The sequence below is a fragment of the Haliaeetus albicilla genome, chromosome 7, assembly GCF_947461875.1.
Source record: "Haliaeetus albicilla chromosome 7, bHalAlb1.1, whole genome shotgun sequence".
In the NCBI taxonomy this organism is placed as follows: domain Eukaryota; kingdom Metazoa; phylum Chordata; class Aves; order Accipitriformes; family Accipitridae; genus Haliaeetus; species Haliaeetus albicilla.
In genome coordinates, this window is record NC_091489.1 from 36398385 (window position 1) to 36419002 (window position 20618).

General features: G+C 35.0%; 1 protein-coding gene across 10 annotated transcripts in view; it reads right to left on the reverse strand.

The window, feature by feature from the left end:
• The window catches only part of EML6 (EMAP like 6), a 123673-nt gene that overhangs the window by 34571 nt on the left and 68484 nt on the right, over positions 1-20618 (reverse strand). For all 10 annotated transcript variants that reach the window (XR_011325488.1, XR_011325491.1, XR_011325487.1 and 7 more), the window contains exons 12-22: positions 19622-19789; positions 18601-18707; positions 15384-15502; positions 14530-14716; positions 13731-13836; positions 10053-10146; positions 6763-6863; positions 4662-4864; positions 3153-3264; positions 2291-2418; positions 539-680 (exon numbers count right to left, since the gene is read on the reverse strand). Coding sequence is in view for 5 of the 10 variants with exons in the window: in XM_069787698.1 (XP_069643799.1) it covers positions 539-680; positions 2291-2418; positions 3153-3264; positions 4662-4864; positions 6763-6863; positions 10053-10146; positions 13731-13836; positions 14530-14716; positions 15384-15502; positions 18601-18707; positions 19622-19789 (1467 nt within the window). In the remaining 5 variants the exon portion in view is untranslated. The remainder of the gene's footprint in view (positions 1-538; positions 681-2290; positions 2419-3152; positions 3265-4661; positions 4865-6762; positions 6864-10052; positions 10147-13730; positions 13837-14529; positions 14717-15383; positions 15503-18600; positions 18708-19621; positions 19790-20618) is intronic.

The window sequence follows — 20618 nt, forward strand, 5'->3', positions numbered from 1 at the left end:
GGATATCAATGAGTAAACGAAATAAAAGTAATTTTGAGAAGGCAGCATTTCAACATAGCACATCTAATTTTATACAGAGGAGAGGGCAGGAAAACTGTTCATTTTCAGAGAAGCTGGTATAACATGTAAGGTTCATATTGCCACTGAAGGCTGATTGTACTCAACACGCAGAAAATATTACATTTGTCTTTATAAGGAAACTTTCTAATGTCAGCAACAAATATGCTGGCCTTAAGTATTCTTAGGAAGGACAATGATTCTGAGGTCAACTCATTTGCCTTGGAATCAGAGAAAAATAGATTAAAGTTAATTTAGTTATTATTCATTACAATAGATTATAATCCTTTTTCTTTCTACCCTTTTCATTGACTTGACACATGCCAAAGACAATTTACTTCCTACGCTTCCAATTTCTTAATGACTGTGCCCTCTTCCTACCTAATTAATGCCTATGATGTGCACCAAAAGCAAAGATGGAACTGTTACAGAAATAGAGTAGTATCATTACTATCACAGTGTATGGCCAAATGAGAATTACCTTTTTTGAGTTTCCTCACTGCCAGCATGCGGTGCTGGGACGAAAGTTCCCAGATTCGTAGTGTTTTATCATCACTCACTGTTGCACAGACAGGTAAGAGAGGATGAGCTGCCAAGCCCCAGACTTCTCCCTCCATGTGTCCCTAAAGGAAATCACTTAATATAAGAGAAAATAATGCATTTGGGTTTATGTCATACATTCTAGCACTTGCTGTGCCTCCTTTTACAAGTCTCAGGCAATAAGGCTTTCACCAACTCCTCTCAAAAATTTTCCACATTCAGAGAGACCTGAATGTCTGGTCTGTTTCCTCTGATAAACATCTAAAATATACTCTTCCAGATCTCCTCCACTACTATTAGCTGTAATTCCTGTTCTTCCAATGCTCTCTCTTCCAGACTTGAACAGGAAATAGTTATGCCCCAAACAGGACTTTATCCTGAAATCCTAATAGGGGCTAATCTGTCTTCAAGGTTTATATAATTTTTTAGATTCCGGAGAACCCACATACACATACTTAGTTGTTTTGATCTTTCCTCAGAGCTCAGTTTTCAAGTTTTTTAATCACTCTTCCTGCTTTTTCTAAGTTTCCGTCAACTTGCGTACAGCTTGTTGGCACTGTATCTCAAGGTTAAATAATTTCTTACTATTCTCAATCTGGATTTCAGTTCAGTAACTGGCATTTTTGTTGAGATGGAAAAATACCATTAAAAGAAAAAGGGGAGGAACTGTCATGACAGCTTGATTATACCTTACGTATTTTCTATTTTGGCTCAAGTTGATGCATGCAAACATGTAATTTAAGATGGATGACAATGAATAACACTTCTCTCTATCAGAAAACTCAGAGCAATCAGGTAATTTTAAGGTAATTTTACTATCTCACAACCTTAGTATTCATGTGAAGGGAACTTTATTGGCATGCGATTGCAATTCCAAATTAGTGAATGAGTTAATTTATAAAATACAACTTTGCACATTTAGGTTGGTAAGGCTGTCATACAGGCAATACAAATTTGAAAGATTACTTTATGTGATCAGAACTAACTGGAAAGAAAAATATCAAAGAAACAATATTTTTGTAAAAAACAATATTAATTTAGTCAGTTATAGAAAACAAAAAAGTAAAAACTTGGCAAATTATAACTCAGTAAATGATATATACCATTTTCTACATAGAGTCATTAGGGTTATTCAAGACACTAAACCAAAGCAACATCAAATACATCAGTGGACATATATATGAAAATTATTTAACCAAACTTTGCAAAATACTTTGTCTTGCAAAAAGAGACCTCTTTATGCTTTGCAACACATGCAGTGACAAGCGTGTGTCACTGTAGAAAGCTATCATAACGCTAAAACAGTTTTTCACAAATTAAAGTATAGGATCCTTCAGAATACACTATATTATTTCAGTAAAAGCAAATAAATGGAACCACACTGTCAAATAAATTGTGTTAGCTCTACTCTTAATTTTTCATTTTTATGTTGGGTCCTAAAGTGTCTAAAAAATTCATAAAAGGTCTCATCAGCCTTTGAACTTAATGGACTGTTTGTTTTACCTTCAGAATTCTGTAATCCACAGTGAATCTCAAAAGTCATTTACATAAGAAAGCATCAACTTCTGCCTGAGCAAGGAAAGCAACAGTGGCCAACAGGATTAATGAAAACAGAAAGAAAATGACTGGGAAAATGTTATAATGTCTTGTATTTCTACAGGGAATATTTTGATATGGACGATCCATACAATACCTGAACAAGTAGAGTCATAGGGCCACTTTTATCAATTTCAAGTATCTCTCCATTTTTAGTTCCTACTAGTATATGCCCATGTCCTAGACTGATGGCTCGAATAGAGGGATTGTCTTCTAAAAGTAAACCTGAAGAATACAGAGATATTAATTTTAGGTTTTTATTGTGAAATAAAAAAGAGCCTCATATCACCTGTAGTTCATACAGCTTATTTAATCTATATTTAAAAGCTGTTTAAAATCATGAAACATGAGATACACTTGCCTGATCAAACTACTATATAATCCACGGATTTAATTAACAGTTCAAAGGAGGGAAGCTTGTGCCCATCTGTCTTGTGGCAATATTAAGATTGATATTTTATTGGTTTAACAGTGACAGTGCATAAGGGGTTCAGATGCTCCAGCAACATGGACATTAATTCTGTGATTATCTGTGAATACCACTTTACAGACTTCCACACTGATGCCTTAGGAAGTACAATTTAACAGGTCTTTCCAACTCATAGGGACCCTGGTCTTACTACATGAAATTTGGCCAGTTGAGGAAGCTAGCTGCTAAACAGAACAGATATTGGAACAGGCAGACTCACAGGCTTGCAACATTTCTTTTGAAAATCATTTCTTCAGTGAAAACAAAGCCAAATGTCACAGAGTAGAGGAGGAAATAGCAGAACAAACTATAAATGGCAAAGACTGTGTGAAATACAACTTATATCAATCAAAACAGAAAATTCCAGCACAGAGTAGTAAGTAGCATATTACTGTTCCTTTTGTGTTCTGGAAAGATTTGACACCCATTACTGCCATTTCACCAGCCTTCACGCATGTATTCCTTATTAAAACACACTGAAAAATAATACCTTTAGAACTAGCAGATAGTGCTGCTCTTTTAATAGCGTACGTCTTCAGACATCTTTCAAACATGTCATCCCAAAGTGCCACAATTCCATCTTTTCCACCAGTTACAAAACCCTGTATGATCACAATATGAAAACATACATAAATGTCAGCACTTATATGTTACTATTTAAAAAGACACATTCAGAGGCAGTATAAATTCTCCCCTGCATTTTATTCATGTGTCCAATTAAAAATACTGGAGCCTATACCTATGAAGAAAAAATGTAAGAGGAGAAGATTTAGAGTTGCTTTTCTAGGGTTATAAAGACGCCCATGCAGAGTGCACACTATTGTAAATAGTAATGCTGGACCGTAACATTCTTCTGCATGTGGAAATAAGATACGGAAAAATACATGCCTCATCCTTAGAAGAGTCAGTATTTTGTAATAACAGCTTCTCAAGTTATTCCAAATTCAATGGACTTAACAGATGCTCCAGACTGAGTTCTAATAATGCATAGGGACCAATTCTTTGATTAATTCCCTTGGTAGATTCTCTTTATCCGTGCCAAGTAAGTGCAAAACACAGCATAAATAACTAACCAATAAAAAACTAAGTGAAGAGGATGTTTAGAAGACAGAGTGCCAAGATCAAATAGAAATATTGATGGAAAAGCTAGGAGCAATCATTTAGGGCCAGAAAGGGTGGAGCCACGGGGTTCTTAAGTGACCTTGATATATAAAAATGTTAATAGCTAATATTCTTCTTCTCATGCTATACTTTTAAAGTTGAAACTATAATCTCAAAAATTATATTCCAGTATCAACATCTTCAAATTGCCAGTGGATTTTAAGTGGCAAAACTTTGCCCCAACCTCATTTATGTGATGTCAGTAATATATTTTGCCATAGTTTCTTTTAAAGATTTATTGATGCACCTGAAGGAAAATACTTTTCATATCTGGAATAATTAACTCAGAAAAACAAAACCCTTGGATATTTGAAGTCTTGCTTGCTTAATATACAGTGATAGAATTATTAAAAAATTCATCTTTCATATTTTGGAAACTGGTAATGCAAAAATATTTTTTGAATCAAGTTGAAGAGGCAATAAGTATTACCTATTACTCTCCTATGGTTTACAAATATGGAAATGACACGCACGAGCACAGTGAAAAACAAATTCTGCATATTTACGGGTCAGAAAGCCATTGGTCACATGATGAGCACATATAATGTGGTGCTTAAAAATACACACCTATTAAATAACAGAACTCATTAATATTGGTTTTGTGATTTTAATCACATTCAGATTTATCCAGTGCAACTTGTTTTCTGTTTTGTTTATTAAAGCACTTTCAATGTTAGTGCAATGTAGAACTTATGTATTGTAAAACAACGTATTGCTTACATACACACGTACAAAACCTGAGCAACTTCGTTGCGAGACATGTTAGTTATACAATTCTAAAATCCAGTATTGGAACAAAAATAATAAGGATGAATGGATCACACAAGACGGTAAATACCTTATCCAATGCATGCATGGCAAATACAGGTCCATCATGGGCTTTCACTGTCTTAAGCAACAGAGTATCCTTCCAGATATAAATGTCTCCAGTAGCAGCACCAGAGAAAACTAGTTCTTCTATTCGCCCATATGAAACACTCATCATAGTTTCCAGTTTTCCAGTAGTTCCAAATGTTCCTCGTTTTGATGTAAAGCCTCCACCTGCAGTATCAACAAAAGCAAGTCTTTTTATATTTCGGTTTGTAGCCATAGTGCTGTAAAGGACAAATGTCTTGACCCCATCACCTCTTGTGATTGCCTAAGACATGGTAGATAATAGAAATACTGAAAACAGTGCACAAGGTAAAAACATAATAAAAGAAAGTCAATCTAGTAGCGACAGTTTTGAAGCAGTACAGGGCTCCTTTTTTCAGATTGTTATTTCCAAGCAAATGATAAATTTTGGTGGGGAATTGTGTAAAAACAATTAATACAATGGCTGGCAGAACATTTTTTGCACAGAACAGCCTGCCAAGCTTCTTCTCTTTAGAGGTGACCACAACTACACATGAGATGGTAGAGGTTTGTTTTAGTTGTCCACTGGCAACCTGACAATCACAGCAGTCTTGCAGAATGAATGGCAGGGTTTGGTCCTCTTCTGATTGTCAGAGAACCAAATTGCCACAGCCTTACTTTGATTTAGACAGCAGGAAGCAGCCATATGCACCCATGAATTGAGTGCTTATAGACAAAAATACACATACAATTACAAAATAATATAGGCAGTGGTGTTCTTGCTTCAAGTCATCATGTATTTCACAGTTAACACCAGACAGATATTCCCAATTCCACTGAGCAAATTTTAGTTCAAAATATATCATTTTTATTGCAAAGAGACATTCAATCAATCTTGTCTTGGAGTAAGATAATGCTTAATGCAAATTCCTGCAATAGAATTTGGCAAACAGCAATACAAGTCTATTTAATTACTACAAAAATAACCTAAACATAAAAAATGCAGAAAAAAAAAAATTTAAACTGAGAGCACCTGAACCGCTTGAACACTGTAAAGTATGGTATAAGTATAGGAACTTCTTAAAACTACCTAATTTTGAGTTGTCTTGAGTTCTTCTTTTAGCTGCCCTTGTGCTGCCTACCTTTGCCGTATTTTATACACAGAAGGTGCTCTCTGAGATCTTTTTACTGAGTACTAGTGTAGAGTGTATAGGATTAAAATTAATGAAGAACAAAAAATCCAAGAAGAATAAAAAATATCCTCAATCAGAAATCACCTTTGCTGTCTTTCTCAGTTTGACAGAAAAGTCTAGACTGATAGCTACTTCCCATTCTGAATATTTTGCTTCTTAAGTTTGCAGAATCTTATCCTGTTTTTAAATAATGGGAAACTCATTTTCATTTTTCATTATTTAGAAGAGGAAACAAAATTTGTGTGTCATACAAAAAACAGATTACCATGATGCTTGTGATACTACATCATGATTTTTAGCCTAATGGATAAAATATAAATTACTATAACTGAACTTCTGCACAATACCTGGTTCTTTATTTCTTTTTTGTTTTGCCCAGGCATGTATTTTAATGTCCATCCTCAAATCTATCTTTCCAGCCCAGCACCTCGAAACATGTGCTTCCGTCTCTGGAAGTCATCTCTGATGACTGAAAAACAGCTCTATCTTGAAAGTGAAGGATTGCTGAAGTGTTATATCAGTCCCTGAAGTGCAAACACCACCACTTTTAGCCATGTGCCAGAGGCACCTAAGATTCTTAGCTACCAGCTGGCATATTCACAACAAAGGTCATAATCTGCCTAAGTGAATTACAGGATTGCATGTTTCCTGAGAGCCAAGGATGCTTGTTCAGGTGAAATCCTTTATAGTATGACTTGAGTTAAAAAACGATTCGCTGGAAATGACTTCCAAAGAGAAAGGAATATTGTGACACTTGCTGATTCAGAGGTAGGTTTTCACCAGTTTAGTATTTTGGTAACTAGAAAATTGCTTTACAAATAAAACAAATTCTTTAACTGAGAACATGATGTTCCTGTATTAAAAATATATACATTCTCAAACAGATTAAATATAAAATATTCAGTGCAGTACCTGTTTGCTGCCAAAATTTGATGTGCTTCATCCCAACTGTGACTAGCTTGTCTACATGATGTGGATTACACTTCACTACAAATATTTTATCTTTATGGCCCCTGCAATAAAAATAAAAATTAAAAAACACAGTAAGGGATGACTTAACATTTCCAACTAAATGGCATTTCATCATATTGGACTAATCAAAAGTAGTCATCGACAATGAGAATCTAATCACCATGACTGTCATACTCTTGGTGCAAATACAATGGTGTGGATCTATAACACTATGAGGATTGGCAGAGGCTATGTCTACATTATCGCTACCATTATTACCCTATCTAACAAAAAGTAAAGAGCTATATTTCTAATCTGCAATCTTCAATCTTCTAATTGGAAGTCTGACCCTCAGAGTTGGCAGAATGTATTTGAGCATACACCATATAGGAGTTAGACTACAGAAATGTGGTGAATAAAAATTGTCTCATGCTGAATTTCAGTTCAGTTAAGTCATAATGAAGCAGGAGGCAACAAAGGTCAATGCAATTAAGAGAAGGTACAAAGGACAACATAAATATTTAAATGGATAAGAACTCAATAAATATTTAAAATACTCTGTCAAGAAAAACAAGGCAGTCTTTAACCTACTGTGCTTCAAGACAAAAAAAAAAAAATTATAATGTCACTTTTGTCTAACAAGTTTAGTAGGTCTGAAAAATCATATTATTCTGATGAACCTCTTGGTTTCTGTATTTTCTTTTGGGAATCAGTCTAGACAAAAACCAGTCCTTTACACCTTTGACATTTGAAGTACATCTTCTTGCAATTCCTCTTTGTCCTTTTCCTCTACTTTGCTATAATGATGTCCAGTCTTTCAGTTCAGGCCAGTTCTTCCAGATGCATCTATCACAGAGGCAAAATGTACTGCCCCGAGTCCAAAATCAAACTAATTGAATCCCAGTGTGGGTGTCTCCTGTAAAATGACGAGTATGTCTGCCTGTGTGATAGGATGAATAGTGCCAACACATGAGGTCTGGACTGTATGGCCTACATTTCCACCCCAATTTCCTACAACAGTCAGACCAAAACACGTATACAAGCCTGTGTAGTTTTTGTGTCCTTGTGTTCTGAGGGACTAGCATGGGACATCTGCTCTTACAGAATGAAGAAAGGAGAAGAGCATTATGTTCACTGATTTAGACTGTAAATAAATTTGACAATGCCCCCCTCAGTTCCCTTAGGGATTGCAGTCCACTAATACAAAACACTAGGATCAAATAGGACCAGCACTGCATCAGCATAAGACAGGAGAAGCTAGTAAAAGAAGCTCAGTTACATTTTGATTCTAATCATGTATGCTTACTCAATAAGGATTTTAATGAAACTAGGCAGAAGATTGTAGAGCCAAGGTAGAGTAACAAGCTGTATAATTTATCTAGTGAGCAATTAATAAATAAGAGTATATTCTGAGCACGGTGACAGGAAAACTGAGAAGCCATGCTGAAATAAATCATCCCAAGAAGATTAAGCAAAAAGAATATTCACAAAAAACAAACACAAAAACCCCACAGAATAAACATAATGAATGTTTGTACACAGTGAATGTACACTTCATTTTTCAGGTTTAGTCCTTTAGATGAATTCTTGTGGGTCTATATGATTGTAAAGAGACATCCTTCTATTCTTCTTGTCTGCTAAGGCCATGTGAAGGTCATGTCTAAAATTCAGATGTACACTCTCCTGTCTTGGTTTTTGCCTCTCTCTTTGTATGTCCTACTGAGCTTACCAGACTGGGGGAATTTCCTTTAGGCTCTGCTAAAGTATAAACAATAATTTAAATTGGAACTTTTTAGAAGATAAACTATATTTTTATGCTCTCTGTGAGGACCCTGCGCATTTTCAAAATAATAGATTAGCAATAATCATAGATACATAGGGTACATATAGTATTACACACTGAAAAGAACCTGAGTACTTAATCTTATATCTCTCCTATGAGCAACAAGAGACAGGTAGCCATAGAGCCCATCATTATCTTGTTTTTAAAAGCTTAGAAGGTCTCTATGGGAATATACAAAGTGTTTCTTCACTTATGAGTCTGAAGCACAATCTGTCTGGAGACAGTAGAACTAGGATTGGAAAGCAAATGAAAATGTCACATTTTACAACACAGGCATCACTGTTGCTAAGCAAGGCCTACAGCACAAATGTTAAATAGGATTTAAAATCTTGCTGCCTAATAAACTGGATGTCTGAGACAAAATTATATAGCTAATATAGATTGTGGTACGCACACACTTGGATCAAAACATTTATTTATTTATTTATTTAGTAATGGTATATTACTACCAGATAGTGCTGCCAGGAGAAAATCTTACTATTTCTTCCGGAACATTTCATCATATAATAGTGTAATGCTTACATAAAAGTAAATTATCTTTCGCAGGCTCATTTTGCGGTTATACTAATAATTTCTACTGACCAGTTCTAGATGTTACATGGTTGCAGACAGCGTACGAAACAAACTCCTTGCCTTTCTGGCATGTAAGTCCATGCTTACATGAATTCTACACAATCCTGGTATCTTGACCTCAGAGACATTTGATTTGCTGGACAGAAACCAGGTTCTCAGTTTGATTCTTCTAAGACGTACAACTAGCTTAGCATAAGGAAAATGTTGCAATTCAATATTTTAGAAGAAAAAAAGCAAACAAGTAAACCATAGTCCAATCATCTTCTCAACATTGGTCCCTTCAAGCAATTGCAAAAGCTTCTTTGCTGCAAGGTTACTAGCTAAGCTTTCTGTTAGTAATTGCAAAGAGCAAATATCTCAGTAGAAGCTGACTCAGAAGGAAGGCAAGATCAGTAGACCTTGAAAAATCTATTTATATTAGAGGGAACACTTTTTTCTTTTTAAAAAGTGATCTGCATATGCACACTGATGGAACTCAGCATATCATCTAACGCACGGAAGAAAATATGACATCTCTGATGACTTCTGTCACAAATCAGGAAATAAAATTGGGAGAAAATATTAACTTCACTTGAAAATCACTAAGTGACCTATAATATCAATGCAGCTATCCCAACAGAAAGGCTAGGGAACTCTTGACAGAAATAGTTCACAGGATTTCCAAACACTAAGCCATAGATCCCAGGGTTTTTACTCTGGACATAATTGCTCTGAAACACCATTCTGTTTTCAGAGAGGTGTTCTGTTTTCTCCTATAAACAAAGTAATACATGTGGATGATATTATTCAGAAAAATGTAACCACAGGGCACTTTTATAGAGAGATGTATTCTTACCTGGTTGTTGCTAGCTTTTCTCCTTTTTTCCAATCCCAAAACACAATGGCATGATTATCATCTAGCCCAACAGATGCCAAGCATTTTCCATCAGCTGTACAGAAGCAATACTTAATATTAAACGTGCTAAGGCTTTAGCTGAAAATACAACAGGCAATGAAGACAACAAATACATTGTAACCCGAATTTCAAATGATGTATTATAAATGAAGCAAAAAAAAGGAACTAATGCTTTGAGAGATTAGGGATCAGATTCACTAATGGCCTTCAGTTCCTAAAGCAGACTCCCTACAGAATTAGACAAATGAAGTGAGAAAGACAGTCAACCTGCCCAACCTCTAAAGATGGCTGGTCTATACCTGCTGAAAGTTTTATCCACAAGGAGGATTCACATTGCAATACTTAGCACCATGACTACTGGGTCATGAGACATCAGCCTGGAATCCACAGATGTCACGGAGCACTGTCCTAATCCATGACCTAGCCTTCCTCTTCTTAACTAACTTTAAATATGGCCTCACCCTTATCAGAGACAGAACAGGTTGTGTTATAGGTCACAACAAGATTTTTCTGCTTAATTTTTAACTAGATGATTATAAGACAGGCTATTCTTTTCTAGAAAAGGCATTCTTTTGACTTTATTATCTTCTATTATGTTTGTATGTCTGACCTAATTTAGGTTTTTTGGGTTTTTTTGTTGTTGTTTTTTATTTGTATTCCTTATCAAACCATTGATCTTTCCCAAAGGCAGACACAAAACATTCCTGTGTGTAAGTACAAGGAAGGTAGGCAGGATCAAACAAGACAATGAAAGTCAATTTCATAAAGTCCAAGTACTCCAAAATCATGATACATTTTATTTGAAATATTTCTGATCAGACGATGCTTCTTTTCTTTTGCCTGAAATGGTGACAAGAATTATTAGTGTATAATGAAATGGGTGGTTAAAAGTTAATAGGCAATGTAATAAAACTATAAATATGATAGAAAATTATAAGGCTAAAATTAATTGCTGGCTATCATTTCTTCTACTGCAGGAAAGACACAGCACTACTGATAATGAGAGGAAGAAAAGCAAGAACAGAATATTGTACATAATTCAACAGTACCTGGCATTCTTGCAACATGTATGAAATAAGACCATTGTTAACAAACTTTTAAACTACTGTAATGAAATTTTGAAAATTTTTAAAAACTAAACCACAATTGCTGAAGTATATTATAAGAGAATTGAACTTTATAGGTTGCAGCAGGAGCTGATTACCTGATTGTTTTTAACTGAGGAAAAGTTAGAAGTGGAGGAAGTAAAGAACTGGTGAGATGGCCAAAAGAGTGAATGAAAGCAATGATTTGAGAATGTTACTTCTTGTAGAAGTTAACAGATGTTAAGGACTCTGTGCTTAAGCATATTTGACTTCAAGAATAGAAAGAGTGCTACAGGTATAAGTTACTCCATTGGAACTACTTCAAAGTTTGTAAGGCTGAACCGGTCCTCACAGCTAGACTGGGCTCACAGTATTTAGCAACTGACCTCTATGAGAAGCAAGTCAAGAAGGAGAAGAGGAATCACAGAAAGAGGAAAAGAGTTCACAGTTGAGTGAAACAGGCCTAGATGGAGGGAGTGTAAGTAGACAGGAAGGAATGAAGTTGAAAAACAGGACAGGAAACCAAAACTGAGTTTATTTAAAAAAAAAAAAAAAAAAAGGCACAAACAAGGAAACACAAAAAGTGAATGAAAAAAGAAAGAAAAGCAAAGGAGAGAGTAAGAACCATTCCATAATAGTTTTAGTGAGATAAAATGATATGAAGATAGCTGATATGAAAGGTAAATAAGCTTTGTGTAATATGTATTATTTAAGAAAAAGGTATATTTGTATATTTTCATGACATTTATTTTCAGGGGTAACTCAATTATGTAAACGGAAGATGGTTGACAAAATTTTGTTGGTAAGAATACAATTTAAACTTTATTAACTTGAAACAGGATGTTTTATGTACTAATACAGGCTATACATGCCAATCAATATCCAAAATTATAGATATTAAATTAGCCACCAGAGGGCACAATCAAACATTGCACGAATGCAATCATCTTTGAATCATAACGTCATCAGAGTGGTCCTACAAAAGTGATCCAGCCCTTTACACTGTTTTCAGTAATGGCCAATGGCAGGTGCTTTAGAAAGTAAGAGCAGAGAGAACTGGTAGCAGAGTCAGCTAGCTGCCAGATCAAGTACAGCCAAAAAAGGTATCTTTGGAGTTTTAGGTTTCTTTCTTCAAGCTTCAAGTAGTGTGACCTGAACCTAATTTAGAAATATCTATTATTAACACAATAAGAACTCCCTACAAAGTAGACCAGAGCACCACTCTGATCCCATAGTGAGGTGCATATTTGCACAACTATCTGCTCCTCTCTATAACAAGAATCTTAACTAATCCCAGTTAGGAATGCAGTATGTGCATTCTCAGGATCAGGTCCTAAAGCAATCCTTTAGTGATGCCAGTGGTTGCTACTTTTAAAAGAGCTTTAATATTTTTGTGCAGATTTATGTCCACAGAATATGTGGCCAGCTTATTCTTCATGTTTTTATAAAGGTACATGGATTCTAATACATAGAGTACTACTACCTGTACAGGAATCAAATTTTTGCTAAAAATGTAAAATATAAAATAAGTATTTTCTAAATATATGAATGTTTGTTCAACTAGGGATCTTACTGAGAAGTTTTTTTAACACATATGCACACTATGCCAATTAGATCATCCTTACCAATTTTCCCTTCTTCTGGTACCATATCTACTTTCAGAGCTAGGTTACACGTCACAGTGGATCAGCAATTTCGCATTTGAATTCCAGCTCTTGGATAAACACCAATGCTCCTCTTCTGATAATGGAATATGACTCAGTTCTACAGACTTATCTTTGTGGAAGTAAAACTTCTTCCATATAGTCCTGTCTTATAAATGTGATCTATGTCCTAATGAATTCTTACCACCTCTCAATACAGGAGAATAAGAAATAAATTACTTTTAATTGAAAAAAATCAGATTAAGAAAAGGATAGTTCAGCTAAAAGGAGCTAAAGTAATCTCCTTAAAAAAAAAACATACAAAAAGGGAGAATGAATTTCTACGCACTTTTTTAAAGATGCAAAAGTGTGTAAGTCACCACCATTTGGATGATGTTTTTCAACGCTGAATACAGGAATTACCCATTGAGAACTGAGACTACTTAGGTCACCCATCTCAGAAAGACAAGTAGGAGAAATAGCAGACAACTGTTTGTCATATTTACTTCTGTAAACTCACTGAAAAATGTGGGAATTGTTAGCAAATTTGAAGAACTGTATGAGACTACAGATGACATTTTCATCTCATTTATTCACTTCAAGTCACCATTCTGCCTGCTTTTAAATTATTATATCACCATGTAGACAGCTGCCAGAGTCCTAGGTGTACACTTGGTATTATGGATTAAACATCACAAAATTCAATTATTGATTGATGACAATAGGCCCATGACTGACTTTACTACACACACTATTTTTATCAAAGCTGTCAGCAGACTTTTATATAAAATTTGTATTAATTGTAAAATTGGCTAGCTATTCAAATTAAGATTTCCTCATAAGGACTGCTTTTTAATTAACCATTTAGATAAATGTAGGTTGTGTCTTACCTGAAAAATCCAGTGCACACACTCCTCTTTGATGCTGGCCTTTGAGCAATGATAAACATTTCAGTGTCTGTGTGTCCCAAACATGGATAGCAGCATCTCTTCCAACCTAAATCAGAGGGTTAATCAGAATATCTGCTCATAGAAGCTCAAAGCACACCAATATCATTAATTAGCACTATCATATCATCAAAACACTCCAGAGGTAACTACTTTTCCACTTGCCCTATTTTATCTTTTTCAAGATCTATTTTCTCTTTTAGAAAAATATCAGAAGACAGTCTCTAAAACATCAGTATTCGTTATCTTATTAATGATATAATTTATCATGATTTATGAATATATATGAATATACTGAATATATCATATTCAGTACCAGGTATCAATAGAGTGCCTAACATAAAATAGCCTCTGTCTGAGTAAGGCTTTTGAATGCTACTACAGTACAAAAATACTGACTAATGAAACCCCAAAACCTCCTGGGATGTAGATAAAATACAGCTCCTACATTTCACATATGAAAGCAGAGGTTCAAAGTGAATATAAGATTTTTTGCAAGGCCACAGCATATGATTGGCAGGTTTTCTGTTACATAGGAATGATTTAATAATCACCTGAAACAGTTTCCAGTCCAGTACTACCCAGCAGTTTGGCAGGGATATAGGAAACAATACACAGGTTACCCATATTTAGGAGGAAACACTATGCTGAAGTACAAAGACAACCACATTTTTCCTAATTATATATTGTAAAGTGAATTTATTTCCGTGTTTTGGTAAGGTCATCACTTCTAAATACCCACCTGTCCAGTAGCAACATAGTCTTTCACTGGGTGAATGCTTAGGCTGAGGATGTCATCATCATGACCAAGATACAGCCTTTGAGTGTGCTGTTGCCTATTATATACAACAGCTACAGCAGCAATATGATACACTACTTCTCCGGCTTGTGTGTAGAACAAGTTATTTCGACAATCATAGCCTCTGTAACTGAAGTAAATACAAAACAAGTTATATTCTGTTTCAAAACTATTCTGGTAATTTGTGTAACAAATTTTGCAACTAATTTGTGCATTAACTTGAAAAAGTACAGCTGCGGTGTCAACTTTAGCTCAAAAATATCACAGCACACAGGCAGAGAGAGACTATTCCCACCAAGAGCAGGCATTCATGAATCTTCTCATGGTATACTTTGCACCTGACTCCTAAATTAATACTAATTTTATATATATGTGAATATATAATTCACATAGAATTGTGTCCAGATAAGTTTTACAGGGAATTGGATCCACGCAGAAATCTATCAGGCATTTTCACAAATCACAGCTATCACGATCAACTTAACAGAGAATCTTTGCTCCAGGAAACATAAGGTGGAGTGAACAGCCAGTTTAAAATGTAATTTTATAAAACGCAACACTGGTGTGTTATTTATTATACGGCTACAGTATTATAACCTCGTCTTGTTCCTTAACAAATACAACTGAAAAAACAACATCTGTCTGATGTTCCAAAAACTGCCCACAGTAATAATGACAAATTAATTGTGGGGAAGCACTAAAAAAATGCTTTGCTAAATGCTCTGATGTGAATTGATTAACATTGTTAGGATGTTTTAACAGTCAGAAAAAACAAGTGTTATCTAGTATTACTGTACCCATGTATAAACTGCAACTTTAAACTGTCCTCAGGCGCTCGCTCTCTTTTAAGGAAGGGCACAGAATGGTTTTTCTCTTTACTTTGCTGTTTCAGCTGAGGTAGGTCTTCTTTGTAAACCTGAAGAATAATTGTTAAAGTTAATTGCACATCTCCAGTTTTCTAAATATTTGTATACATGAATGAAAGTAACTTTCTTATAAGTATTAAATTTAATATATGTTAATGTGATGTTCAGTAGTTACAACACAGAGTAAGTCACTATGGCTCCCTACAGAACTTCAGATAATAGTAAATATTTTCCAGAAAATGAAGTCCCCTGCCATGTGAGTGGCCCAGAACATTAGTCTGTAGTAGAAGCAGAAGAGTGTATTTTTTTCTAGAAGATTGCAGTGTCACTTAGTGAAAAGGAAATTAACTATTGACTGGAACTCTTTAAGTGTCTTTTAACTTCATATGTACTTCAGTGTACATACTTAAAGCTGAACATAATGAATTAACTCTATCTAGGGATTATGGTGAAATATACAGTAACCAATGGCACTTAGGTGATTTGCCAGTGAGTCCAGAATCCTGAAGTAGAGTTACAGCTCTATAAATACACTAAAGACACAAAATACTATACATCTAAATCTTTCAGAAATGCTGAAACTCTGTGGAGTTGCTAATGATGTTTGAAGCATCTTCAAAGCTGTGGCACCAAACAAAATCCATTATAATGCTGGAATATAGCTTTATCGTTTGTTTGCTGTGCCTACATTTCTCGGATTTTACAAAAGGACAATGAAACGGCTATCCCCACAGAAATCTAACCTACTGCAAGGATGGAATACTGGATTTTTACAAGAAAGGTGTTCATATAACAAGCTGAGCTTTTGAAATGGTAGGCACACAGAGCCTGAACATATTGTGTCTGTCACTTGTATGTATTGTACTTTATCCTGAGTGTTCTCATCCATTTACTCATGCTCCTCAGTGAACGCTACCAATGAAACAGAATATAGGATCATCATTTTCTTATGCGTCTCAAAATCTAGAATCCTCTATACCGCTTCATCTGTAACATTAAAAAAAAGAACCCAAACCCAAACCTAATTCTCAAAGTAAGATTAATGGTTTTGTTTCCATGTGCTTTTGTAAATTATTTCCTTTAACAAAATATAAAGTGCGGCTTATGCTTGGGGTTGTCTCACACTTCCTGTATAAGATTCTATTTCGAGTGCTTCTAGCTCTTTCATGCATTAACCTGCCTGAAATATTGCTGCTTAACTGCCTACAACTATTTTTTCACTTTTAGTTTTTAAACCCAGACATCCTTTTTGACACATAGACAGCATGGAGGAGGATGCTGTCTGATTTGAATACAGATGGAAAATCAGAAGGAGGAGGAGGAGAGAAGGAGGAGGATGGGACAAGCACTCCAGTGAGACTTGGAGTAAAAGAGAGGGGAGGGAGAAAATTTGACAAAACCTCTGTTTCATTTGCCAAACACAATCAATCTCTGTAGTAAAGAGGTAAAATAAGTTGTTGTAAGAAGGACTTATGTAATTTATTGCAGAATCTAGAAAGTGAGGTGAAAAGACAAAGGATAGTCCTTGGCTAAAGCATGGAACATTAGAGGTGATCCTTCCACATTCTTTACAAAGCAGCTCTATGTCAGCCATTAAATCACTCAAACTTGAACCAAGCTTCCTGTGTATTTTTCATGCTTAGTACAAGATCCCAGTTCTGGTATGAAGAAGTTCTGACCTTCCACCATTGCAACTGATAAGGTAACAGCACAAGGTGACAAGTAATATTCTATTCACAATGACAACAGCTCCTGAAAATCAGGTCCAAGGTATTTGTAAATAGAAGCAAAAGTCAGAAGACAGCAAAATTTGATGTTAATGCTTCCTTTCCTTCAAAACAAGGATAACAGCACCCTTCCACATCACAGACTATTAAAGAGTGCTGTTTGAGAAATACTCAGTGTCATGAATGGAACAGAAAAAAACACAAGGAAAATAACTCTGTCTTTAGAGACACGTTCAAGCGGTGTGCAATAAAAGAAGGTGATGGAATGGCCTGATGAATGAAAAAGGATTGAATAGTTTCTTGTTAGGTAAACATCCCATACACCAAATGAAGTCCTGCAGAGATGTGAAATAATAATCCATGCACCTAAAAAGGGCAAAAGTATGTTTTATTACGGTATTTTCTAAACTTCATGTAACGTTGTGACATAAATAATGTTCTCTAATAGAGTAGCATGGGTGCAAATTGTTATGATACAGGTTGGGTGAAACCTCATGTCAGGGAGCAGCAAGGTAAAACTGCTTTGTAAAAGAAGAGGAGCCAAGACCTGAACATGATAACAAGGCCAGGCAAGAGAGCGCTCTCACAGAGAGCAGTGCAGTCCCACACTGCCCAAGTGACATGAGCACAGCAGATTTGGTGACTGTAACCAAGTTCAGGCAACACTCATGATCACCACGCAAGCCCATAGTCACAAAGCATAAGTCAACACTGAAAGATCAGGTTAGAGTGTGGAATGACATACTACCATTCCTGAAAAAATAAATCAATGCAGTAAAGAATACTTATTTGTTTTCTTCTTGCATGGAAGCAATCTATCTTAATTTATGTCAGAACACAGTTGTACTGAAAATACAAAAAAAATTAAGTGTATTAAGTGATTATTAGAGACCAATTTTACTTGGTTCCCATAAACTAGGGCAATTTCAATTCTTGGACACTGCTGTCCTCAGCAATAAAAAAGAATCTGTCAGAAATAAATGTACTGTACAGGCTTCATACTCATTAAGAGTGTTCTGCTTTGAATACGCAGAAGTCATACAAAAACTCCATAAGCTATATTCTACAAATTGGGATTCTAAATCTGATAGGACTGAAAAGTCTTCTCTAACACCTATCATGAGAATGGGAATAGCAACAAGCTCTCATGTTTAAATTTGTGCTTTTTAAGATGTATTCTTTATTGTAACATATAATGGTATATACACCAATGCTCTTTCCCCAAATCCTTTTAAATTCTCATCTCCAGCTAAAGTAAACTCTGTTTTTATGTATATTGGTTGTGTAAACAGCTGAATACTGTCAAAATAATCTTCCTAGAGTAGTCTGATGAATTAGCTGCAAACTTCTTTTGCTTATCTTTACTGAATAGTCATGATAAATTATCAGGTAATTGGCACAGTGTGTTAATTTTTACTCACCTGGCGATCATAGTTGATTTGAGCTTCCTGCTCAATGTCAGAATCTAACTCTGGCACATCAGATAAATCCGAATCTGATTCTTCACTGTAGGAATCAAAGCCACCCTCTGCATAAAAAAAAAAACCCCAAACCCAAACTAAACCAATATATAACACATCTAATCACAAGAAAACAGTATGTGATGTTTTTATATAATTTAGTCTACATGCAAAACAGTATTCAACAACTTTGGAAGCTTAAGCAGCTTGTAAAAATCATGTGGGCTGACTGGATGTGTCAGGTTTTGTTTCTGTTTCTCCTGTTTCAATGCCTGGAGGCAGGAGGGTGGCAGAGGGAAGGAGAATAACTGAGTAGTTATTAGTACAATTCCATCATCTGAGAGAATACTGTTTTCTTAACAGGCTTTGGAGTGAAAACATACAGAAATGGTAAATAAAAACTTTCAGTGTGATCATTGTGTTTAAACAGATTTGCTGTAACACAGGTATTTTACCAAATTGTGCAGGTATGGAGTGAATTTTTGCCCTTTTGCTGAAGGGAATCCAATTTGCAGCAGTTGCCACTATGTAGTACATATGGCTTTTGTAGAATATAATGGATATAACAAGAAAAAAATTCTAAAGTACAGCTACTATCACATGTATATGTGAATTTGCACTGAAAAGAAAATTAAACAATTCAACATGTGTAGTCAGCCTTCTGAATGCAAGTTAGATGGCTAATTTTGAAAATTTAATTTAATCTAGTGGTCTCCCTCTAAATGTCATTTTCCAGGCATTTTGACAAACACTACTTGTGTATTCCTAAACATACAATATAGCAATCTGCAGGAGAGTTTTTAATGTACCTGAAACAAATGGTTGTCTATGAAAAGTAAAATGTCCCAAACATGCCGAGTATATGTAATTCCAGGGAATTATAATAAAAATGCTTTCTATTAATTCAGTAAAAGCTTTTCCAACTGTGCTGTATTCTCTGTTGATTTTATTTAATAAATAATCAAGAAGATATAATTTTTACCTTGTGGAGGTGTTTCAAGGATGCCATTTGTTATCCCTTCTGGAATAAATCGCCACTGAAAAACGGAGTGATCAGCACCTCCTGTACTTAAAACCCACTGAAAATCATGGGACCAACGGACATTGGTTACATGAGCTGAATGGCCAATGTATTTTCTAAATTTAGCTCCTAGAAAACAGAAATAAAACTGTTTATATGTAAGAAGAAAAAGATTAACATTGTAACTAATAAAGTTAGGCTTTTAATGGAAACACAGTCTAAACATTCTTATGAAAACAAAAAATATTTAAATGCCTCTTGATATTCTGATACTAATAGTAACTATAAAATAAAAATAAATGACATAAAATAATATGAACTGTATGTTCACAACAGTTTTCAAAAAGCACTTAAATCCTGGCAGGAAGTATCAGATACACACAGGGTTTAATTTACACCTTTATGGCCGTTACTGCTAATGTGAATTATATACATGTATTGTACTATACACATAAATACAAATTTACTATCAGAAAATATATTGATATGATATTCAATTAAACACTAAAGATCATGGAAAGTGTCCTGGTTTCAGCTAGGATAGAGTTAATTGTCTTCCTTGTTTATCTAGTTTTGTTGGCTTTATGCATGGTACAGTGCAAATACTGAGGAAACCATCTTTGTTAGAAGCCTACTACAGATATGAAGCAAATAGCTCACACAGAGCTACATTGACACATGCTAACAGACGGTGAAACCCTACTGAAGTTTCTGAAATTGTTACTGGCATAAATTTGGATGAATTATAGTAGTGCACCTGGTGTTGATACAATTATGATGTGATGTAAAGTCTTGTTGAATTAGTTTCTGAAATTGTAATATCAGAATAAGCATATGTTAAACTATACATTCTCAACAGTTCTAAAAACAAGTACATATACATTGGCAGGAAATTGCTAGACACATAGAGGGTTAAAGTCTCATCTTTATGTCCATTAATACTAATATGAATTGTGCA